The sequence below is a fragment of the Archocentrus centrarchus genome, chromosome 23, assembly GCF_007364275.1.
Source record: "Archocentrus centrarchus isolate MPI-CPG fArcCen1 chromosome 23, fArcCen1, whole genome shotgun sequence".
NCBI classification, from domain to species: domain Eukaryota; kingdom Metazoa; phylum Chordata; class Actinopteri; order Cichliformes; family Cichlidae; genus Archocentrus; species Archocentrus centrarchus.
Window position 1 is genome coordinate 3,314,615 of NC_044368.1, and position 19,706 is coordinate 3,334,320.

The 19,706-nt window shown below is 41.6% G+C and overlaps 1 protein-coding gene across 1 annotated transcript in view; it reads right to left on the minus strand.

Annotated features, from left to right (window-relative positions):
• LOC115773465 (thyrotropin-releasing hormone-degrading ectoenzyme) overlaps positions 1-19,706 on the minus strand; it is a 220,608-nt gene that overhangs the window by 26,304 nt on the left and 174,598 nt on the right. Inside the window, exons 9-13 of the mRNA XM_030720212.1 lie at positions 18,204-18,269; positions 17,472-17,650; positions 7,168-7,256; positions 4,244-4,377; positions 4,080-4,135 (exon numbers count right to left, since the gene is read on the minus strand). Of these exons, the coding sequence (XP_030576072.1) occupies positions 4,080-4,135; positions 4,244-4,377; positions 7,168-7,256; positions 17,472-17,650; positions 18,204-18,269 (524 nt within the window). The remainder of the gene's footprint in view (positions 1-4,079; positions 4,136-4,243; positions 4,378-7,167; positions 7,257-17,471; positions 17,651-18,203; positions 18,270-19,706) is intronic.

Genomic DNA, 19,706 nt, shown 5'->3' on the forward strand with positions numbered 1-19,706 from the left:
AATTCAGACGATAAATGGGAAATTCACTTTTGGAAGTGGAGTCCTTCAAAAAAGTTGCACCCCACAACTATGAACCACAGATTCAGCTGAGCAGCTGGGCTGAGGGAGGCCGTTTTATAGTTTAGGTGCTATAACTTTGTGGTCGCCTCTGGATTTATAATAAGGAAATGGTTAAAAGGCCTTGATTGGATGATCGGAGACCTAATGGTGGAATAAGGTGCTCTGTAGTGACACATCCTCAGGAGAATTATCAGGGCTGAATACAAGGACCTCAAGAAGCAGACTTGATATCAGCTTTGATTACCTGGTTCTTCTCTGAGGACTCTTACACTTTCATTTTTGATTGTACGGCTCTCATGACTGTTCTTCTCTCAGCAACCCGAGGACAGTCACCTTTCAGCATGTTCTCTCTTCTGTCCAGTACTTTCATATTGCGTCTGCAATGAACACTAGAACTTCTGTGAGATGCTAGCAGGGTGTTAAATCTTGAGTGTGATTGTGAATGAAGTGAAGCGATTATAGATTTTCAATTTTCTGTCTCAGTTACAGTCTCTCTCTCTCTCTTTGCATTTCACCCAGTGTTGTCGTCTTAACGAGCTCATTAACTCGTTAACATCGTTAAGGGCCAGTTAATTGTTTGTCCATTAGCCATTAGCAAGGCTCAGTGGAGAGCTAACGAGGGACTGGTGCACACACATACAGACACAGAACAGCACAGGCAACATCCATCACTGTTAAAGCGCACACTCACTGAGCCATTTATTACTGCTAAACTAGCCTTACACACACACACACACACACACACACACACACACACACACACACACACACACACACACACACACAACTTCATACAGTCCTGCTGCCTCCAATTGGTATTTAGTGCCATGTGGACTGCTCAGGCTTCAGTCAATTTAAGTGTGAGCAGAAGAAGAATCAGCACAACTGAAATTAATTCTGAGATTAAAGAATCAATTCAATGAGCAGCTCTCAGAAAAAGGCTGAAATAACATCTTTATAAATAAGATGCATTTCTCAGTCTTCTAAATGAGCAGCAGTAGCAGTTTTTCTGCCTTCAGTGCGATAAAACTGATCTCAGTGGGGTTTTTTGTTACTATAAAGTGATCATTAGATGGCCTGGCAGCTGATTTGTTTGCGACCTGACGAGTTTATCACAGTTTAATAATTTTGGCCCTCATTTCGATCAGTATGAGCACTGAACTCCCCGAAATAATCAGCTGATGACACGATGTGCTGGAAAAAAAATGCCTGTGCTTAGACTCATAAACTGTGGAAGAGGTGGTATAAACTGTGCCCACATATTCAGCCTTCTTCTACCTCAGCTCACATCACTGGATATAAACTACAAGCAAGACAGAGCCAGCAAATAAATAAGTACACCATCCATGTTATCAAATTAAAGACGGTGATTCTGCATCTCCCATAGATGACAAGTAATAATCAGTTTTCTTAGTTTATATGCAGGGATTAAATGGTAAATCCCTGAGAAGACAGCGTGGATCAAAGGTAGAAACACACCAATCTGATGCAGGGCCTTTCCTGTGCACCACTGCAGGTGTGAGGAGTATAACAGATGTAAGTAATTTCTAATGTGTGTTTGAATATATTTCCCCCTCTGAGTTTCAAAACCTGGGATCCTGTTCACATGCAAAGAACCATCCATACAGCTGTGGCCAGAAGTTTACATCCAATCATCACGGGCATGAATATCAGCTCAAATATGTACATACACTCATTTAAATCTTTTAATGAGCGTGTAGAAGGCCTATTAACTTCTTGTTAGTGATCATGATTGACTTCAGCTGATAGTTTCTCTTTGCCAGCGTAAAAATGATTTGTTTGACGGCTCTCATTGGATTGACCAATAATCAGACTAATGGGAAAGTCTGAGGGACTCTAAGAAGGAGAACTGTAGATTGGATCGGGAAGGTCTCTTGGAGCTGTTTCTAAACTACTACAGATCCCAGGATCATCTGAGATACAGCTGATGTTTTCTTAGTCAAACAACATTTTAAACATTCACGCACAGCCCTGAAAAATATGATGTATATTACTCGGTTGCACATTACAGGAGTGAAATAAAACAAGCGAGAATACACAACACATTTTTTATGCTAATTGAGTACTTTATGCCCATTCATAAGGAAAATTCAATATCAGTAAGTGCTTCTTTAGCCCATTTTAACCCGAACAAGTTTCTAAAGGTTCCTCTAATGCTCCGAGTGTCTGCAGGCGTCTTTACCACTGACATACAGAAGTGAGAAAATCCGTGAAGCAGATGCTGAGCTCAGAAAGAGAGTCTGGAAAATGACTCGGAGCATCAGAAGAACATGTGAGAACTATATTTCACGTTTCACATATAGCAGAAGAAGGAGGCTTCTTTAAGGATTAACGGTATCTCAGGAAAATGTTCCCAACAAAGTGCCAAAGTGTTTCCTGTCCTCAGAAAGTTGCCTTAAAAATAGATGTTTCCAGAAAGGCTTCATGTAGGAGGACTACAAAACGGCAACAAGAAACTCATTGTGTTAAAAAACAAAGTAATCCTTGTCTTCTAATGTTGTGTGGTGATGTTACCAGATCCAGGGTGAAGAAAGAGTGTGCTGCTGTCAGTGTGCATATTAATGGATGTGTAGTTTCTTTTTCTGTACAGATGGAAACCTCATGCTGAGCTCCTTACTCAACACACACATGCGCACACACACACACACACACTCCTGAGCAAAGGATGACAGCGCAGTCGTCTCTGGATGTTGCTCATTCAACATGACAGAGGACAGATGGCTGAGAGAGGGAGGGAAAGATACAGAAAGAAGAAAGAGAGACGGGGTAGATTGAGTTATAGGCCTGGTGTCAGAGTAGATTTTGGTTACAGTGCTCAAAAAGCTTCGGGCTGAAAACATCACCATGAGAAACGACTCACTCTACAGCCCCCCCCCCCCCCCGCGGCTGCTGATCGCTCATTCATCACATAGTTCCCGTCTGGCTCGGCTTGGTTTTGAAATTCTCTGCACGTTGGTGCGGGGCTTCTTTGAATGCAGGAACGTGGACGGACTCAGGTGCGTCTGAGACAACTATTTATTAACTGCCCAGGCAAATTCAGCCCCTACTTTGACCCATTCACAGCTGTACTGTAGCAGCAGGGACACACCAGCAGCTCTGAGAGAGCTACGCATGACTTCCAAAACAACAAACAAAGAAAAAAAAACATATTCAAGATTGTTAGATTTTATACTGAATCTGTCACCTGCTCAGATGGTTCGTTTAAGAAATTATTCACAAATCACAGAGCTAAAATGATCCAATGTTTCACAAAAACAAAAATTATTTCTGGCACCTAAACGTGTAAATTCCAACCTTCTCGGAAAGCTTCACGGTCCTGGAAGTCCTGCAGGAACAACTGGAGGAAGTACCAAAGCTGGTTTTCACCAACTGCCACTAAATGATGAAACCGAGCCTTTCGCTCAGACTCAAAAACTGAATGTTTGATGTAGTTTTAACGCAACCAAAGTTTACTGGAAAGCTGTGGAGGCTCACCCTAAACATGCTTATTTATAGGCACTGAGGATTAAAATGTAAGGGAGAACATGCAAGCATCACACAGGATACAGGATTGAGTAAAAACCTTCAAGTACAAGGCGGTGGTGCTAATCCCGGAGCCGCAGAGCTGCACTTATCGTCGTGCTTGTGGTTGTGTGCTCTGGTAAAGCTCAGTCCCAAAGCCTTGTGTACAAAGAGTCACTGGCCTCAACTGAACTCACATTACACAGAATAAACCTCTGTATACACGGCCGATGAAATCTAACTCCAAACCCAGCAGGAAAACAAAACACCTACCCGACTCTGAAAAACATCTGCACATATCTGCACAAACATCTGTTTGACAGAAGCCGGTAAACTATCAGCTCTATGCAAGAAAAGCCTCTCTCCTCAGATCAGTCTGTATCCTCTCTGTGTCCACGTGATTATCAGTGACAGATGAGCCAATAAGAGAGAGAAGGGAAACTCTTTTACTTCTGTCTTATAATATAGTGTTGTATTACAGTGAATTCTCGTCTCACCTGGCCAGGTTAAAAGCATCATCGATAAGTCCTGCCCTGTTTCCAACGGAGATGATCTGCAAGCGAGAAACAAACAAAGAGAGATTGAAAAACAAAGAAGAAAAGCAGAGAAAGAATCAGACACACTGACAGATGGAAAGATGACTGAATACAGGTAAGTTTACCTGGGGGTTGGTGTGGAGCTGCTGAATCAGCAGTTTCCAGTTCTGCAGGTCGTAGTTCACACGGAAGTAGCCGGTCTGATTGATGTTGCCTACCAACCACGTGTTGTCATCCATCTGACCAATCCTGTGGGTTTCTGAGCCAAAAAAAAAAAAAAACCTCCATCAGTCACTTAAAGCATCACAGCACATGAAGAGAAAGGGATCAGGTATGCAGATATCCTATCAGGCTCCTCAAAGGGATTCCAAGGCTCAGGTACTCCTGTAGTGCAGGTTCCACCCAATGAACACATCATGCCAACCCAACTTTTTTTTTTAATGAATTGCTCAAGTTTGAGAGTTTGGTCGATGTGATTCACAAGAAAATGTCCAAAATGTTTACATTTACTTTGTGTATAAGACATTGATGCAAATTTGGGAATTATTTTATTAGACAGAACCTCATATTCATACTTAAATTTGCAGATTTGGAAAACTTGTTATAAGTGATCAACTGTAAAGGTTTTGTGGGGATATTAATGAAACTGTCCATCCATCCATCCATCCCACAGTCACAGTGGGGCTCATGATCCTGGGGGGTTGACCCAGCGTTTTGGGTTTTTTGGACTTCTGAGTTTTGGTGTTAGATTTCTTTGTTCTTCGGGTGTTTATGGTTTCATTTGTCACTCCTGTATTTCTTATATTTCTTCTTGTTATTATGTGGAGTTTAGTTTTCCTTTCCGGCCTCATGTGTCCTTGTGTCTTCTCTGAGTGTCTGTGTGGTTGTATTCCTTCTGTGTAGCTGCTTCCACGTGTTGTGTTTAAGTTCACATTTGAGTTACATTTGGTCTTTCCTGTTTTATTTTGGCGATCCCTTGTTCCGTGTTTATTCTGTTCAGTTTTGCTTCCTGTATTCGATTCCCAGCTGTTTCTTCTTGTCTTTGTCATCTCGTGTGTATATTGTCTGCGTTTTCCCTTTTGTTGTGTTGTCCCTCAACAGCTGTGTGTGTATTCCTCCTGAGTTTTCCTTTTATTCACCGAGGTTTTTTGTGTTGTGGATTTTTGCCACACACTGACACTTACATACAGAGAGAGGCGGGGCTCACCTGGATCGGCTGCCGAGCTATCGCAGGACTGAGAGACAGACGACCCTTCACTTTTATTTAGATTTATGATGCACATATTTTTCTTTTTGTCATATTTTTCTTAGTCAGAAATCTCCACTTCCAGCTTTTTACCCGTCAGTATTCTGATGGTGCTTCACAGGAGTTTATTTATATATCATTCACAGTCTGAAAATCTTTTTCTTTTAAGGTCGTTAACAGGATTTTCTGAGTGGTAAAATCCTCTCTGTAAAAACCTCTGGCCCTGATGTGCCAACAAAATGAAACAAGAATTCTGAATCTGCTTTCATCAAATGTTCTGATTTGTTCTGTTTTAGAAAAGAGTACAAACTAGGACTATAAAGGACTCCTCATTTGCATATTTAGATTTACTTGGAATACACAAAATAAAAGCAGAAAAAAAAAGCACAATCTATAAAGAGCTAAGAATAGCCTGCTTGATCTGCACGAACTTTCAGGGAAGTGAGGATGAGAGCGTCTCAGAACAACAAGAACATCCTCAGAGATGCTAAAATCAGGCTGTAAGCTTTAGTAGAACAGCTTGTAGGATGTGTGAGGAAAACAGGGAAAACAGCAGCTGACCTCAGTCTGGCCCACTTCTTCAACTTGTTCCCTCTGATAGGAAACAAACTGTGTCCTACTCTTGAACTTTTAAGACTCTCCTCCTTCTCCATGCACACTGCAAATAGGTGAAACTGCGAAACTGGAGTTGCAGTCAGCTGTTAAGTGAAACAACGAGGGCGAAGTTTTCTTTCCAAAGACCAGAAAAGGCAGAAACAGAGCCAGAATTACATCCATTCTAAAGAGACTGAAGGACAGCAAACTTTATTCTCCACAAAACAGAGTTATCATCTCTAACAACACTCAGAAACTGAGGATAGCATTAATTCAGATGGGCCTGAAAGTCAAACCTTAATCACGAGCTAATCTAAACGCTGGCACACATCAGCTGATGGCTGAACCCTTCTACTCATCCAATCAGAAAACTTTGTCAAGTCAGTCAATTTATCAGTTTCTCTGTGGGGGGTCGTGCAGCTGCCCTCGTCGGTACAGGGCTTCAGACTGAATTAACGTTACAAAATCTGAAGCTTCATTTTCCAAAAACCGAAGAATAAAATAAAAACAGCAGCCAAGACAAAAGAGGAACAAGCTTTATTCTGAAAGGTTTATTTTTCAAGTCCCACACTTTCCTCCAAAATCTAATAAAGACAAAGCGCCCCCTCAACACATAAAACTTCTGTTCTCTGTAAAAAGTAATTTTAACCTCTTAATATCAAATAAAATGCAGCTGTACTTTGTGGAGCTCTCTATTCTTTAAAAAATGAACTGCTATGACCTTTTATTTCTCTGAAAGCTGAACCACAGAGCGTTTTACTCATTCTCAAATAAAGAGGGGGTTTTATTTATGAATGTTTTTATTTTAAAAAAGAAAAAAACCCATTAAGAATGAGTCATATTTACATGAAGACACACTGGGGGAGGTTTATTATTAAAAATGAAAAACAGAAACGATGTTTACTCTCAGCACTGGAAGACCTCTAACCTTGAAAAAGAGAAGCCTCAAAACAATCTACTGTATCCGTGAGCTGTGATTTGTTCAGCCCATTAACTACAAATCACATGTCTGCAGATAATGAGATAAGTAATTTGTGATCAGGAAATAGATTAGTCTTTTAGCATAACAAAACAATCCCAAGACAACGGCTCATTATTTCAAGGTAACACAATAATTAAGTCATGATTGCAGAGTAAACTTTTATAGAGGCATTCGGTGAATGATGTGTGAGAGCAGCACGCAGCATTATTACACCCACACCACTTTACCTGTCTTGTTGTTGATCCAGATGAGAGACTCTGAACAAACAGCGGATGCGTTTCCTGCAGCGACTGTCAGTGGAACCTGCCATTGTAAACTACAGACAGAGGGAGAGAGAGTGATGTCAGTGATGGTCAGTGGAATTGGATTGGGTTTTATTGCCTCAGTTATCAGATAGAGAAGCATTACAGAGAGCAAAGAGAGCGATGGTCAGCGATGATCTTTCAGCATCAGTCAGCTGGAAATGGAGGCAGTGACGCTCAGTGTGTTACAGAGGGACTGTAATAGCTGCAGCAGTCAGCGAGCATCAGTCAAGTGGAAGCAGCTGAAGGTTATCTTCTCTTTCAGAGGAACAGAGGTTAAATGTGAAAACTCTGGCTGGTTGGTTTGGTGATTTTTACATTTTCACATCATTTGAACAATACATAAATGTCCCTTCACTGCTTGAGTGAGTTCTGGAGCTTTTCGAGCTTTTAGAAAACAATTACATTACCACAAAATGGCATCTCTGCTAGGATTAAACCAGGCTGTTTTTCTTCCTGAACGGTTGACATTTAGGAGTTAAACGGTTTCTGAGTAGCAGCAAGACAGACGAAATGTGGGAGTCATTCAGTGCAAAAGAATTCAGATTCTTTTAAAAAATCTACCAACAAATCCATCCATCCATCCGTCCATCCATCCATCCAGATTCAAAGTGAGGTCACAGTGACAGCAGATTCAGCTAGTATTCCAGATTTCATTTTTTCCCCAAACAACATTTTTCAGTTTCTCCTGGGGGATCCAGGGGTGCTCCCAGGCCACACAAGCTAAACAATCTCTCCAGCAAATGAGACTCTAGGGTAGAGCACGTAATGCTCTACCCTAGAGCACGTAATGCTCTACCCTAGAGTCTGGTTTCTATTCGGGAGGCCTAGAAAACTTCAAAGGGAGGTGCCTCAGGTGACACAGGAAGCCACACTGATTTCATGAAATGACCACATTTTATGATTTCCCTGCTTCACGTTGCTGTCATGTGTAGAGACGCTGGTTAAAACTGAGGCCTCGGGATGCTTAGGTAGTCAGTAGGAATGTATTGTACTCTATTTGGGACCGAAGAGACATTAAAGCTTCACAGTAAATTTATGTGTTGGCACTTGCGACTTTTGTAACTATACTGGCTACTCAGTTAGGTACACTTTACTAATACCAGGTTGGACCTCCCTTTTGGCTCCAGAGCTGCATTAAGTCTTCATGGCACAAATTCATTAAAGTGCTGGAAACATTCCTCAGATTTTGGTCCATATTGACATGAAACAACACCACACCCATCCCTAATATAAACTTGATCTCCTCCTCAAGACTGTCTCCTGGTGCACCTCTGGACCACTTGTGGCACAGCTGGAATTTGTACTGCTGGGCTGCAGCTGCAGACTCAGCTCTCACAACCAGTGATGATCCCAGCATTAAAGTCAGTGTCACAAAGAAGCTGCTGTTTGCTCTCCGCACACATTTGACGTCCATGTTAAAATTGCAGAAGTACAAGAGGCTTCCAGGAAACGATCCAAAAAGATCTGGAGCACTGGAAGTGGTCCTAGGATGCAAAAGGATCCGGCCTGCCGGGCAAACTTACTTATGTAGGGATGGTTTTTGAGTACAACTTTATGATTGCACCTTGTTGATCATTTCAGGTTCATGTCATTTATTTTTTTCTTGTCCCTCAAATGTTGGTTTGAGGTATCAAATTTTCATTTCATGATTATTGTGGTCAAAAAATTTATAATTAGCACAATATCTACAAAACACCTGAAAACGTTATATGTGCATGGTGAAGGCAAGAGAGACTGTAACAATAACCAAACAAAAACAATGATTATTTATGATGTCATGGGTGCATTATTACTACTTTGAGGTGAATGTCTGCCCAAAAAATCCAAAGCCATGCAGGCAGTGCTCTGAGAGGTGAGAACTCCTGAATCTTAAAGCTCAGTAGGAACAAATGTAGCTTTCTGATGGTTCCTATTAGATGTTAAAGTCTCATTTTAATCTTCACAGTTAGCATATGTAAGTACTAATAAGAGTCCTAAAAATGAGTGTTTCTCTTCAGTACCATTAAAAGCCTTGAGTTTATAATTAGGCTCATTTTGATTAAATTGATTCATATTTTAATTAGAGTCGATTTAAATTAGAAATGGCAAACAATCAGCTTTACATACTCCAATCAATTCCCCTTTTGAAGCAGAGGGTGTGTGAATACTATAAAGTAGGGGTCATTGTAATACAATCAGCCTGAGAAAGAACCATTTACCATTCCTATAATAGCCATTTGTCGCCGCAGGCAACAGTGGATCAATAACACTGCCTAGCAAGCAAATAATTTATCTGATATTTATATCAACGTGATTGACAGAAGGGAAGCTAAACCTCACGTGCACGCACGCACACACGTGCACACACACACACACACACACACACACACACACACACACACACACACACACACACACACACACACTCAGACAGTCTGCAGCCCGGACAGCAGAATGTGTTTATTAATATTGATGCAAGTGTGTGTGTCCTCAGAGTTTATGGTTTATTCATCAAAGGCAGAAACCAAGTGAAACACATGCATTCACACTGGAGGTAGCGAGAGACGCAGCGTGACTGCAGTGATACATTCAGAGAGGGAAACTTTAGAAACTCTTCAGACAGCCTTTCACCTCTCTGCTCATCCTCCCCCATTAAAGAACACGTTGACCCCGTTTAGAGTCGCCGTTCCGAGCGTCTCCAATAAAATCAAAACATTTATGATCAAAAACACAGAAGCTACAATATCAACCTGGTAATGGCTCGTCAGATATGGGCTGCAGGGAATAAAAATGGCAGACGTGCAGTGTCTCGTAACATAAAACAACCCAAAGTAGCTTCTAGGTCACTTCACAACTTCCAGATGCAAAGGGCAATTTGAGCGTGCCACAAAATTAACACAAAACAGCACTTAACACAACCCGCACCATAAAATTACCATAAAACTCAGTGACAAGCACCAAATTATTCATGACTACATGACTGCTCTGTGTTGGAACACAAGCTGCCTTAAGGAGGATTTACAAATGGGCACTTATCATTTCCCTTTACACCCAGAGCGAGCAGAGCCAGAAACTCTGAGGGGAACCACTAAGAACAATGTGATCATTCATATTCAGATGATTATGGATACGTCTGGATATAATCACCCCAGTTTAATACAGCATCAACACTGGAAGGAGTTCCTGATGTTGTGACAGAGTGTTGTCATCTGCATGTTTTAGTTTTAGTATTTTATGTTACAGTACCGAATCTGACACTGCTTGTCCGTCCTTTTTCTACCACTTATCTGGGTCCGGGCCGCTGGGGAAGCAGTCTAAGCATGGCCTCTGTATCCTGGCAGGACACGGAAATAGTCCCAAACCTGCTGAGAGACATAATCTCTCCTTTATCCGCTTCTAGGTCTCCTCCCAGTTGGACGTGCTTAAAACACCTCGCCTGGAAAACACCCAGGAGGCATCCTAGTCAGATACCCAGACTACCTCCACTGGTTACTCGTGATGTGGCAGAGTAATGGCTCTACTTCTTCACCCTCTCCCATATGACTGAGTTCTTCATCCTCTCTCTAAGGGTGAAGAACAGTCCAGTGACACAGTCGGCTAGCTGTATGCTGCTTCACCTCTGCTAATTTAAGTCACTAAACTGGAGCTCAGAAGTATGTCTGTGGTGTTGCAGCATATTACACTATGTTTAATGCATTTATCTGATGAATTATAAAGCTAACTCAGCCTTTTTTTATATGTTGTTACTTAACTCCAGCTATGCTTGCTAACCAAGTTTCCTAGCAGTAGCTAATATCTTGGCACTCTGCCCTCTTATGGCACATCTACCATTAAAGAAACATACATTACAGTGAACATTATATTAAAGCCAAGCCTTTAAAATGGGACTTCACAAAATAGATGATATGGCTACTTTTTCACAGCTCTGTTATGTAGTACAAGGAGATTTTGACCTCGTCATATCCTGAATGAATCACATGTATATTCCCGGTGGTGTCTGGTGGAGCAGAGGGTAGGGTCTCTCTTTTTTTTCTAGATTTCTGCCTCCCGTAGCTTTTTATACCTCATTATTGCTTCCTCTGCCAGGACAGGAGGCCAAGCTGGAGGTGGCAGAGCTGAAGATGTTAAGATTTTCATTGTGAGTGACCAGGATAGACAAGATTTGAAATGAGTCCATCAGAGGGACAGCTCAGGTTGAGCAGTTTGGAGACAAAGTTTGAAAAACAAGGCTCAGATGGTCTGGACATGTGCAGAGGAGGGAGAGTGGATGATGAAGATGGAGCTGCCAGGGAGGAGGAAAAGGGGAAGAGCTCAGAAAAGGTTCATGGATGAAGTGAAGGAGGATATGCAGAGGGTTGGTGCAATAGAGGAGGATGCTGGGATAGGGTGAGATGGAGGCAGATGATCTGCTGTGGTGACCCCTGAAAAGAGCAGCCAAAAGAAGAAGAAGAAAAAGAAGAAGAAAAAGAATCACTTCTTCTGGAACATTTCTTTAGTCAAATTTATCTAACTCAGAAGGGTAAAGCAGTATATAAATACTTTCTTATAACTGTGGCTTTGTGGACTCATGAATAATTTATCACTGTCCTGTTTAGCATTAAAGCTCATTAAATCAAACAGACACTGGTTCGCCAATCACATCTTTGTTTACCTGTCAGCTGACGAGGTGCCTTTTCTGCAGCCACAGAAATGAGCTGTTAAATCCTGACTGAGATACTGTTTGATTTATTTTCAGTATCATTGCCTCGACCTTAACGTTAGCCAACGCCGTTCTCTGGTTTCTCATCGCCTGTCACTTCAGTTCTTTTAAAGGCATTTATTTCCCTGAGTGTTTGATGGTGGGAAAATAAAAAGACCCAAATTTAAAATGTCTCTAAGCAGAGCGCTGGAGGAAGAGAAGAATGTGTTTGACAAAAATAAACCGTGATCTTCAAAATGTCACCTTAACACTTAAGGTTAACAAAAAAGGTCTGAAAATAAAGATTTACTTTTTTTTATTATGTAAATGAAAAACTTCCTCTCCAGTTTAATTTTCTTAAAGACACAGATGACTGCTTCTCACACTGATGTGACTGCTGGTTGGATGCCAGGCAGTTTATGAGCGACTAGTTTGTATTATTAGTTAGTATTATTGGGAATATCACTCAGCAGAGTCATTTAGAAGAAGAAGAAGATGATTTCAAAGTGTAAGGTGTACTTTGGCAGACACAAGCTTTTCCCACTTGTTTTGAGGAACTTTTAAAACCAATTATGTGATCTGGAGTCAATGCAAAAACTTCCTCATGTTCAGGTCAGCATATACTGACGCTTGGTCATGAGCTTAGGCATCACGTGGGAATACAGTGGGTACCCTTTTAATGTATTTTTCAGTGCTTGGAAAAGTCCCACACAATTCAGTAAAAAGCCCTCAATGTCTGAAATAGATTTCGTGAGACCAGGGGCTAAGGTGCTCTGCAGGTGTCATCACCAGCACAGCGGTGAAATGCATAACTACGGTAACCAGGGGAACAGTGGGAAAGCTTGTGGCAGAAAAGAGAAATTTGTCTTCCGACAGTCAGACATTAAGCTATAAGGAGTTAACTCTGCAAAGGTCCATATTTACATGATAGCATCACTCAGTTGCTGCAGATTTGCAGGTTTAGTTGACTTGATTTTTTTTTAGATGATTTCAGATTTGTGACATGATGCATGCTGGAAGCAGCCATCAGGAGGTGGGTACGCTGTGGTCATAAAGGGATGGACATGGTCAGCAACAATACTCAGATGGGCTGTGGTGTTTAAATGATGCTCAGCTGGTGCTAATCTGTGTCATGAAAACATCTCCCACACAATTACATCACCACCACCACCCCAGAACCGCTGATACAAGGCAGGTTGGATCCATGCTTTCATGCTGTTTATGCCACATTCTGAATGTTGAAGCACAAATCGAGACGCATCAGACCAGGCAAGATTTTTCCCGTCTTTTTTTGTTTTGTCCAGTTTTGGGGAGACCATGTGAATTGTAGCCTCAGTTTCCTGATCTTAACTGATATGAATGTCTTCTGCTGCTTTAGCCCATCTGTTTCAAGGTTCAACATGTGCTCAGAGATGCAGAGATCCCAGCAGATTGTCAGTTTCTGAAATATTCAGACCAGCCCACATTTCTTCCCCATTCTGATGCTCAGTTTAAACTCAGCACGTCATCTTAACCATGCACTGAGTTGCTGCCATGTGATTGTTAGATATTTCTATTAACAAGCAGTTGAACAGGTGTAGATAATAAAATGATCAGTGTCTATATGGTTCATATTCAGGAATGAGCTTCAGTATGGACTTGAAACATCAAAACTGCATCCACATAAAGTGCAAACACTTACAACTTTTGAACAAGTTTTAAATTAAATTGAACTTGAATGACTTTTTTTTGCCTTTGTTTCCAAAAAGCTGTGACTGTCTCTGGTAAATGTCCTCAAGCAATCTCACTTGAACCAAGTGGGGAGTGAACTTAACAGACCTCTGAAGCCCTCTCTGCTTGAGGCTGCAGGCAATATTAGTCTGACTAAATTCTCAGTAGTTAAGTCGGACATGGCTGGGCGCCTGGGTGGCTTAGTAGTGAAGCCGGCGACCACATACACACGCCGCATTGCGGTGCGGGTGGCGCGGGTTCGCGTCCCGGCCCGGCGCCGATTTGCCCGCGTGTCTTCCCCTGTATCTTTCCCCCATTTCCTGTCTCTCTCCACTGTCACAAAAAGCCGCTGTGGCCAAAAATGAGAAAAAAAAAAAAGTCTGAACATGGCTAATGTAGGTGTCAAGGTTTGACAAGGGAAAGGAACTACAGAGGGAATAATAAATTGCTCCTTCTTCAAAATAAACTGAAATACAATTTTTAAAACTGTCCATCTGGCATTAGAGTTTAATAGGAGTATAATAGTAAATTAGAGCAGATTTTCAGAAAAGAGGTCTGGAGATTTTCAAAAACATATTATAATGTGGGTTAAGAGTTTGTATTCAGTAGAGCCAAAGGTAAATAATAAAGTATCATCTGCATAGAAATGAACAGTTGTAAGATCTATAACGAGTTCTATGATTTTAATAATGTCTTACTCCCTATTTGTTCCATCTTGACATAAATTAAATGAGAATTTGAATCATATAGCTCTGGCTGTCCACGAGAAAGAGACAAGTTTTACATCTTTGTATAGACTTTGCATGTAATTATGGGAAACCACTACTTCCTTTTTGGTCTGAACATACCATAAGGTTAAAGTGGTGATCATGAGCCGCTATGTCTTAGGTTCAGGTCCCCACTGGGACCTTTGTTGCATGCCATTTCCCACAGCCACTCTCCTGTTGACTTGCTGAGGTAATAAAAGAAAACAGAAAAACAGCAAGGGGGCCTGATATTGATATTTCATACAGCGTATCATCAAACAGACTGAAGACTGAAACCGTCGGCAGCAATCGTCTGAACTGTTTGACAAATATTTAAAGCTCACGTAAGAAGACTTACTGAATCCCATGGAAAGCAGCCTATTTAACAGCTCTAAACAGATCTAAAACTTGTGCAGCCAAACGCCCATCCTCTGGATAAATCCAGTGTTTTCCCTCCAGAAAGGTACAAAGTTGAGTTCCCAAGTTATTCAAGGATTGGACAACTTGCACACAATTTAGCGTATTTCCAAGAGTTCTGTTTCCCTGCATGAAAATAAATAAATAAAGCAGTTTGGATTTGAGTCAACAGCGTGTAACACTGCGGGACACTACTGTGCTTCTAAACACAGCTCCACTGGATCAAACAGCAGCATCAGCCCCGGCTGCATTCAGCCGTGACGCTGAATCAACTAAAAGCACAGCAGCAGTTTCTTTTTAGTGTTGGTGAATGCCCCGGGACCACTGAGTGTGTCTGAACGCAGCCCCATGAGACTCAACAAGAGCAAAAGAAAGATTTCAACTCCACCTACAACAAACAGCTTCAGTTCATCAGCTGATGAGACCTTGGGAGCAACTCTGAGCTCAAACAAAAGACAAAAGACACCAAATGAAAGAAGTGAAAAAGAACATAACATAAAAACGGTGAGGAAACTTTTGTTGAGAAAGCAGGTCAGAGTGATTGTAAATGTCAACTACTGTACATTAACATGACAGACTGAAAAGAGAGAAAGACTTGAAAATAACCAGTGGGAGAAAATAAGAATAGGTTTATAAAAAAAAAAAGGAAGGGAGCTGATGAAGTATTGATGGAAGAGAAAGTGGGTCGATAAAACAGAAGAGAGTAAACTCCAAAGGCTGTAAAGGATGTGAATAAAACATGATGCAAATCAAATATAAATGAAATATAAAAGATGTAAAGGTGGTAAAAAATGTGAGGAGAAAGACGAAAAGTGCCTCTTCAGGAAAAAAAATCCAGCAAGATCACCGAAAGACAAACCTAACACCTAATATGGTATGAAACGAGGAAAATAGTTTCAGCGGTGAATGACTGAATGAAGAACAGATGAAGAGACGTGTCAGGAACAGGACGAGCGGTCGCCAGCTAGCATCCACCAGAGACTCCAGTTCCATAATTCTTAGAGCTACAAAAAAGGTTAATCCAAAGAGTGGCATTTGAAGAAAGGTTGTATGGACAATCTGGAGTAACTGACAAATTAGTACAGGACAATACAGGACTGTGTAGTCCTGTGAAAGACTAAGTACACCTCGTAGAACCACCTTTAGCAGCAATAACTTGAATTAATCAATTTCTGTGTGACTTTATCACCCTCTCACATTGTTGTGGAGGAATTTTGGCCCGCTCTTCTTTCCAACGTTACTTGAGGTTACCTGAGGTTACCTGAGGTTTGCAGGCATTAATTTATGCACAGCTCCCACCACACCATTTCAATTAGATTGAGGTCTGGATTTTGACTGGGCCATTGCAGCAACTTGAGTCTTTTGTAGATTTGCGGCTGTGCTTCAGATTATTGTCCTGTTGCACGACACAGTTTTAGCCAGCATTGGCTGTTGGACAGATGGCCCCACCTTTGACTCTACAGTACCTTGGTATACAGAGGAGTTCGTGGTCGACTCAGTGACTGTAAGGTGCCTAAATCATCAGCCCTTGCTGACTGTTGGTACAAAGAGTTTGTGCTGATATGCTGTGTTTGGTTTTCTCCAAGTGTGGTGCTATGCATTATGATCAAACATCTCCACTTTGGTCTCATTTCTCCAAAGGACATTGTTCCAGAAGTCTTGGTGTTTGTTCAGATGTAATTTTGCAAACCTAATCTGTGCTGTCATGTTCTTTATAGAGAGAAGAGGGTCTCTCCTGGCAACCCTTCCAAACAAGCCATTCTTCTTCAGTCTTCTTCTAATTGTACTGTCATGAACTTTAACATACTAACAGAGGCTTGTAGAGTTTGAGATGCAGCACTTGGGTTTTTTGCAGTTTTTCTGGACACTGACCTTGGGGTTAACTCACTGGGACATTCACTCCTTGGTAGACTGTGGCATTGAGTTAAAAAAAACACCTGAATGCTCAAGACCAGCAAACTGCCAAACCTTCTGATTTCATAGAGGTGCTCATACTTGCTGATGTACTTTCGATTATCAGAATCTGGCTGCTACTTACCCTCTTAATTCCTATGGAAGCAGTAAGGATCTGGTTAAGAAACAGAGGGTCACTGCAGGATTACACGGTAGCAACTTGCCATAAGGCATGTATTTTCTACTTTATGGTCTATTTCAGCTTAATATGGACCATAATTTACAAATATTTTATTAAACAAGACCATCAACTGAGACCATAAACTCAGTTGAGAAATGTTAAATGGGGGTCATGGATCACATGAGAATTTAGGTCATTTTCTCATAGACCTCAATACAACACATTTCCTTGAACAACCAGAGCTGCGCTGCCTTCATTTTCTGGATCTGGAAGCTTTAACATACTCGATAAATCCATATGACATCTGCAAACCAGCAGCTTCATAGAGGTTGAGGGTGTTGCGTGCTCAATCTCTGGGCAGCCACTTTGGATCTTAAGGTTACCTGGTAGGAGGCAAACTGTCCTTTTGCAGGTAAATTGCTGTCCTGTAGGAACTACCCCCGGAGAACATAAGGATTTTAGTCTAATACATACACTAAAATTGTGTGTAGCCATCCTGTTACTGTTGAGCTTTCATTGCACTATAAATTAAGTGTAAGATAATTAAAATGATGTGTAGTTGAGTACAGTCTCTAAGAAATAACAGAACATTAAAAGATCTGACAGCTTTGAGTACCCGTACCTGTTGTTTTTTCTGACTTCCTCTCCATACAGGAAGTGCTCCTGGCTGACTGTGATGTAATATGTAGGCAGTTGCTCTGATTGGTTCTTACTGATGGTGACAACAGGGTAGCCCATTTGTAGAGTCCACCTGTCCATCATCTCTCCGATATCAATGTCCCGGCCCTCTGAGTGCATGGCCTTATAGACAACAGAATCAAAAACACACACGCGCGCACGCACGCACGCACACACACACACACACACACACACACACACACACACACACACACACACACACACACACACACACAGATCAGTGTAAATAATCAATGACTAATAATGACCATATTACACACATCCAATCAGTGATTATATTAATTAGAGGGAAAAAAAATTGACCTTGAGGTAATTAGACATCAGACTGGCAGCTAATTAAAGAGCAGTGTCAGTCTAATGGACAGTGCTAACGAAGGTGACGCTCAATTAATCAAATCATTGCCTCTCCTGTGTAGGACAAACAAGAAAACAAGGTCCTCCTCCACCTGTCAGTCATGTTACCACAGCAACAACCTCATCAAGTCAGGTAATAACGAGCATCTTCATTAGAACAGCTTCAATCAGTCCGGCAGCTCGGTCCCCACAGAGCCAAGTGAGGAATAGTTACAGGTTTAAATCCCTGCTGCTGAGCAAGGCACTAACAATGCTCTGCCCTGAAGCCTTTCAGCCAGGGAACTGTGGAGGTGAGTGTTACCTGAGTCAGTTTCCTCCACAGGTCATCTCTGGCTGCATTGCTGTACATGTGACTCAGCAGATAATCCTGAAAACAACGATAGAAAGAAATGTTAATTGCCACAATTATACTTTTATTTATTTTCTATCATACAAACACTGTTAATGTAGCAGGTACTCATATTACACATAGGAAGAGTTTCAGACAATGAGGTCAACATATGTACAGGTAATCCCACTGAGCAAAAAACCTCAGGACACTCAGGTATCAGGGATCTGTGATGAGTATGCTGATTACACACTCAAATGTATCTGTCATACAGATGAATGATTTATTCCCACATTCAGACTGTTCAGCTCTGTGCCCCATTGTCACATTTCAGCTGGAAATAAGATCACAATACCCTGAGCACATTTTTGATTACTTGGTCCTCAGCAGGCTGAACAAGGTTACAAGGCCAGGACTCATGCACAATACCTAGCACCCTAGCACCTGGGATTGTGGGAGTGGCGCAGTGGGTAGGCACTCGTCTTCCAGCCGGAAGGTTGCAGGTTTGAGCCCCTGTCCCTGTGCTGCGTTGTGTCCTTGGGCAAGACACTTAAACCACATTGCTTAACGGTAGCGCCGGTCTCTGGCTGCATGACCGCAGATGCTCGTCTCTGGATGAGTGATCTGGAATGATCAGTTTGTTGTGTGCCTTGTACGCACAATGACAATGAGTTGAATCTAACATTTAACAATGTCTTGTTAGTGATGCCACGGGAATAAAGTATTGCTATTTACTATTTAAATCTTACATCAAAATATGAGCATTACTTTCTGCATGCAGGGCTGTGCAGGTGAATCTCCCCATTCATCTGTTACTACCACCTCTGTACTGAAAGGAACCAGATGAGGTAGTTTGGGCTCCAGTACTTTCCCACACATAAATCTTACTTGGGTGACGTGCCTTAAAAACAGCTGCCAAAGTATACTTGGTGACTCATTTTGGCTTTTTAATTTTTTGTTGTTTTTTATTTTCCATCTAGCTGAGAGAAAGATGCAATCCACAATCAATTAACTAGCAGACAATCCTCTTACTCTCATTTTGAAATTTCAGTCACTGCTAACCAGCCCTTTTCTCTACAGACTGATCAGGGTGGATTAGCTGATATCAATCATGTTTCTCTCTTGGCCACCAATCCGCTGCACTCCACTGTGTTGGACAGCAGCTGGTGATGGCAGTCTTTGTACTGCTCTGGAGATCCACTGTAAGCTCTAGGACCACTCTAATCAGAATTAGCAGCAGGTGGAGAACTATTTACAGTACCAGTCAAAAGCCTGGACACATTCATATGAATGGGTGAGTGTGTGTGGCACTCAGCTTTTAGATAAACAACTATGGCCACTAACAGCTCTCTGAGATGATGGAGTTGGAGTGAGACCATGGGATGACTCACTGGAGAGGCAGCTGATTACTGCGCCTCTTTGAGCCTTGTTATATTTTGAGTTGAGCACCTTTTATATGTTATAATTATTTTAAGA